The 6,006-nt window shown below is 38.7% G+C and overlaps 1 protein-coding gene across 1 annotated transcript; it reads right to left on the bottom strand.

The window, feature by feature from the left end:
* Positions 1-974: 974 nt before the first annotated feature.
* LOC141695518 (uncharacterized) lies at positions 975-1,982 on the bottom strand. The gene has a single exon (XM_074499758.1). It carries the CDS (start codon positions 1,980-1,982, stop codon positions 975-977), a length of 1,008 nt encoding a protein of 335 aa, XP_074355859.1.
* Between the last annotated feature and the right edge of the window lie 4,024 nt (positions 1,983-6,006).

Below are 6,006 nucleotides of genomic sequence, written 5' to 3'. Positions count from 1 at the left end.
TAACCACAAACTGCAATAAATGATGCAACACAAAATGTGCATCATGACTCTTATAGCCTGATACTTTTCTCTCCTTGGTATGCACAAACCGAGCGATATTGGATGCACTACCATAGGGCAACTTGGCATTTTTCAGTACCTTGCAAAATCGATCTTTCTCATCGTTCATCATGTCAAATATGGTAGCTCTGATTTCTAGGTATTTACCATCACTTGATTTAACAGGATGAAGCTCCTTCCTGATGCCAAGTTCTTCGAGATCTAAACGCACATTGACATGGTCTTTTGATTTTCCAGGAATATTCAATATAGTGCCAATTATGCTCTCACAAATGTTATTCTCAATATGCATAACATCGAGGTTATGCCGATGTAAATTCTGGCTCCAATTCGGCAAACTGAAAAATATCGACTTTTTCTTGAAAGGGGAATCAACTCTCTTCACCTTTTTTATTCCTACCTCCTTCTTCTTCTTTCTGAACTCATTTTGAAAATTTGACAATAACTCTTCGATGTCCATTCCAGATAAAGTTGCAGGAGGCTCTCCCAGTTCAATTTGACCATTGACCTTTTTTTTTATCGAACCTCCATTTGTGTCCTTCACACAGAAATTTTCTATGGCTCATGTAGCATACTTTTCTGCTATGTTTTAGGTACATTGAAGATGTGTCGTAATTACATACAGGACATCCTAAATACCCCTTCGTACTCCAGCCGAATAACATTGCATAGCCCGGGAAATCGCTGATTGTCCATAAAAGACTTGCACGTAAGGTAAATGTCTGACCAGTAGAAGCATCGTATGTTTTTGCACCTTCATTCCACAACTCGTTCAACTCGGCGATTAGGGGTTGCATGTACACATCAATGTTATTTTTAGGGGATTATGGACCAGATATAAGAGTTAAAAGAATAAGGTTCCCTGGCTTCATACATAACCAAGGAGGAAGGTCGTAATTTACCAGAACTATTGACTAAGTACTATGATTAATATTCATCGAACGGAAAGGATTAAATCCGTCAGCTGCTAGGCCTAGTCTGATGTTCCTATTTTCTAAGGAGAATTGAGGATAAAGGGCATCCATTTTCTTCCAAGCCTCCGCATTAGTAGGATGCCTAAGTTTGCCATCCTTTTTACGTCCTAGTGCATGCCATACCATCAATTTTGAATAATCTTTACACATGAATAATCTCTGTAACCTTGGCCGTAGTGGGAAATATCGCATCACATTTGCCGGGACTTTGCGAGGTATCTTATGCGCTTCATCGTCATTCGTGTTTGACTTTTCAATTATAACCCACCTTGAAAGACCACAAGTTCTACATTTTTCTTCCTTTTCAGTTTCACCCCAATATAGCATATAACTGTTTGGACAGGCATGAATCTTTTTATAATCGAGACCTAAATCTCTAATTATATTCTTCGCAACACTAAAAGATAAGGGAATATTTGCCTCTGGAAATGCTTCTTTGATCAGCTCTAATATTTCCCCAAACCCTGACTCCGTAATTCCATGAACACACTTGAAGGAATAAAGTCGGACAATAAAACTTAATCTAGAAAAGTTTTTACAACCTGGATACAAGGGAAGTTTTCCCTCTTCCAGATGGCTATAAAATTTCCTAGCATCTGCATTTGGTCCATTAGCATGATGCAACATCTCTTCTAGATTATCTCCGAAATTTATATCATTACCTAAGTTACAACCACTATCCTCAGTACTTATATAATTTGGGATGCCGACTCGTGAAATTTCTACGATCCAGTTTGCATACAATGGATCAGGACCACTGCAGATAAGATGATCGTAGACAACATCTTGACAATGCCACTTGATGTTCTTACAGTTTTTGCAAGGGCATGTCATTTCATCGCCTACAGCCATTTTGGGGAAGGCATGCTTAATAAATGCCTTGATCCCCTTGATATACCATTCACTGAACTTTGGAAGGTTTATCCAAATTTCATGCATATCGTCCATCACTACAATTAAGAAAGTTCAGAATGTCATAATGGACAACATTTAATTTATGCATACTCATTTAAACCTAGTACATTTGAGTTTTTACTTTTTTATTTATAAGTAGTTCTCACCGTAGTAAATATAAACCTTCTTTATTTAAATAGTACTCGGTCAAAACGCAGAGTGGATACAAAAACTGATCTAGGACCTATTTGTTTATTTCTATTTTAACAGTCTTAAACTCTACCTAAAGCATCCAAACACTATTTTAACAGTCCTAAACTCTACCCAAAGCATCCAAACACTAACTCGGTCATTTGTGCAAAAATAATACTCGGTCAAAACGCATAGTGCATACAACCAAATATCTACAAGCAATTAGGAAAGAAATTGAGAAGGTACAACACAATAGATAATTTTCATCAAATAAATCCACATACACAAACACACACCATAATCACAACCGCAAACATGCAAACACACACACAGAGCACGGAGAGAGAGACAAAGAGAGAGAAGGCGCACACAGAGAGAGGGCAAATTGAAAAATACCTTAACTGAATGAAGACTGGAAGCCCTAAATGCAATGAACACCTTCACTGGAAGCCCTAATTGAATGAACACCTTCACTAGAAGCCCTAATTAGACCCCAATTCAATTGAAGAACCTGAAGCCCTAATTAGAAAGTCCTAATTTAACTACTAGAGATTTGATATGTTGAGATTGGCGACAAAATTTAGCAGAGAGGGGTGAGAGGGGTGAGAGTGAGTGAGAGGAAAGTGAAGTACTCAGATATGGAAAGAGCGGGTGGAGAGGGAATTTTTGTCCGAAAATTTCAAGACTGAAATTTGGAGCCCAAATTTTGGGTTGGAGCCCAACATACTATCCAGCTGTGCAAGTCCCAAATTAAATTTTTTATTATTATTTTAATAAATTTTAATCATAAAATTTGTTTAAAATAATAGAAATATAATTATTAATATATTTTATTATCTTTATAATTTAAATACTTATAATATTTCTTATTATATATTTTTGAAACATATATATGAGTATTCATACAACACTCTTGTAAGATTAAATTAATATTAATATTTAATCTTAAAATTTATTATATTTATATTTTGATACTCTAAGGTAACACTTTGACAAAAATGTTGCAAGCTGCAACACTTTCTACCTAATATAACATCACATTTTTGGCTAAGGTAACACAAAAATCACAATGTTACATTAGACCATCTGTAGCTTAGCTAATGAAACATATTTGGGTAACATATTTTTGGAGGGGGTTGCGATAGGTCATATTTGGTGTAGTGTAATCGTGTATGGTCCTTTCCAATTCGGGCCGAGCTTTCATTTCTGCCCTACGCCAGAAGCTTCTACATTCCTTAGGACCAAATCTCCTTGCTTGAAGAATCTCTCTTTTACCCTTAGTTGTAATAAAAAGAGGCTTTCTTCTGACAATACACTATTGAAAGCTTGGATTCGGAGAGATGAGTGCGATATTTCTACAGGAACAACTGCTTCTGCCCCATATGCTTACATGAAGGGAGTTGCTCTAGTAGTGACTCTACAAGTAGTCCTGTAAGCCCAAAATATTGGAAGTATTTCATCCACCCAGTTATTCCTGGATTTTTTAATCTTCTTCTTCAACCCATCTAAAATTATACAATTTGCCACTTCTACTTGCCCATTGGCTTGCGGATGAGCTACGGAGGTGAACCGTAACTAGATCTCATTCTCCTCACAGTACTTCCTGAACTCTTCGTTGTTGAATTATGTTCCATTATCGGTGACCAGGATACGCGGGATTCCATATCTGCACATGATGTTTTCCCATAGGATTTGTGCAACCTGCTTAGTCATGATCTTGGCTAAAGGTTTAGCTTCAATCCACTTAGTAAAATAATCAGTAGCTACAATCAGGAACTTTCTTTGTGCCATGGCCATGGGGAAAGGCCCAAGTATTTTCATTCCCCACATGGTAAAGGGGATGGGAGAGTTGATGGAAGTCAGTATCTCGGGGGTTTGTCGAATAACCGGTGCATGTTTCCAACAACGATCACACTTCTTCACTTAGTCTTTGGCTTCCGCCATCATCTCTGGCCAATAAAAGCCTAAACGGGTTTTCTTATGGGCCAGTGCTCTGCCCCCCAAGTGTTTCCCACAAATACCTTCATGTACTTCTTCGAGGGCCAAGTGTGCCTCATCAGGCCTGAGACATCTTAAGTAAGGAACCACATAAGATCTTTTGTACAGAATCTCATCGATTAGGGAATATATCAGTGCTCGAACAGTCAATTTCCGTGCTTCAGTCACATCATTTAGCAGCCAACCAGTTTGAATATGGGCCTTTATAGGATTTATCCATGATGTCCCCAACCCTATAGGGGCTACAAGCTTAACATCGATGCTTCATGATTTCAACACGCGGAAGTACACACTTCCCGAACTTTTCTCTATCTCTGACGAAGTAAACTTAGATAATGCATCTGCCTTAGCATTTTTCTCCCTCAGAATGTGCTCAACATGGCATTCATCAAATTGAGTCATCACAACCCTTACTAGGAGAACATACTTAGCCATTGTTTCATCTCTTGCCTCGAACTCTCCCTTGACCTGGGAGACGATAAGCTTGGAATCCCCACAAACTTTCAAATTCTTGGCCCTCAATGTTCCTGCTAGGCCAAGGCCATCTATTAGAGCTTCATACTCAGCTTCATTATTTGTGGTTGGGAAGTCTAACTTCATGGCATATTCAATCAAGAATCCATCTGGGCTTTGTAAAACAAGCCCTGCTCCACTCGAATTTGTTTCTAATGCTCCATCTAAATAGAGAACCCAGTATTCCCTCTCTTTAGCACCCTCTTTTTTATCTCCTTTATTACCTTCCGTGTCTTGGGGTATAGTATCTTCCTGCCCCCCGACTTTTTGGTTGGGTATGGTACACTCCACCAAGAAGTCAACTAATGCCTGGGATTTTATTGACGTTCGTGGCTTGTACTTGATGTCAAATTCTCCCAGCTCTATTGCCTATTTAATCAGTCTTCCACTAGCTTTGGGACTATGAATGATGTTTCTCAATGGCTGATTGGTTAGAACTTCAATTTTATGAGCTTGGAAGTAGGGACGTAACTTCCTTGAAGCCATCACCAGGGCTAAAGCAAACATTTCAATAGTTGAATAATTCAATTTAGCTCCATGCAGAATCTTACTGACATAATATACGGGTTTCTGAACTTTAAGTTCCTCCTTAACCAATACGGAGCTCAAGGCATTTTCTGAAACGGCCAAATATAAGTACAAAGTTTCATTCAGAGCTGTTTAGCCAACAACGGGGCTTGAACTATGTACTTCTTCAGTCCTTCAAACGCCTCCTGACTTTTCTAAGTCCATATGAAATCTTTTACTTTCTTCAAGGATTTGAAGAATGGGAAGCACTTGTCTCCGGATTTGGAGATGAATCGGCCGAGAGCCGCAACTCTTCCGGTGAGTTTCTGAACGTTCTTTATAGAACACGGTGGTTCCATATCCAGGATAGCTTTTATTTTATCAGGATTGGCCTCGATTCCTCGCTTGGAGACCATTAATCCAAAAAAATTTCCAGATCCCACTCCGAAAACGCACTTTGCAGGATTTAGCATCATTTTGTGATATCTTGGTACTTCGAAAGCTTCCCTCAAATGGGATATGTGATCAGTCTTCACCAGACTTTTGACTAACATGTCATCGACACACACTTCCATAGTTTTGCCAATAAGAGCCTTAAAAATCTTATTTACCAACCTTTGATAGGTAGCTCCTACATTCTCGAGTCCAAACGCCATAACAAGGTAACAGAAAACACCAAAGTCAGTGATGAATGATACCTTTGGGATGTCATCCTCATGCATTTTAATCTGATTATATCCACTCAATCCATCCATAAAACTCAGCATCTCGTGACCAGCGGTCGCATCTATCAATGTATCTATCCTTGGCAGCGGGAAATAATCCTTCGAGCATGCGTCATTCAGATCAGTGAAATCCACGCATATTC

This window comes from Apium graveolens, chromosome 11, assembly GCF_009905375.1.
Source record: "Apium graveolens cultivar Ventura chromosome 11, ASM990537v1, whole genome shotgun sequence".
Taxonomy (NCBI): Eukaryota; Viridiplantae; Streptophyta; class Magnoliopsida; order Apiales; family Apiaceae; genus Apium; species Apium graveolens.
This window is presented reverse-complemented; position numbering and strand designations above follow the sequence as displayed.

Excerpts from the sequence above, each read along its gene's own strand:
- LOC141695518 (XM_074499758.1), bottom strand. The coding sequence starts at position 1,982 with ATGGACGATATGCATGAAATTTGGATAAACCTTCCAAAGTTCAGTGAA.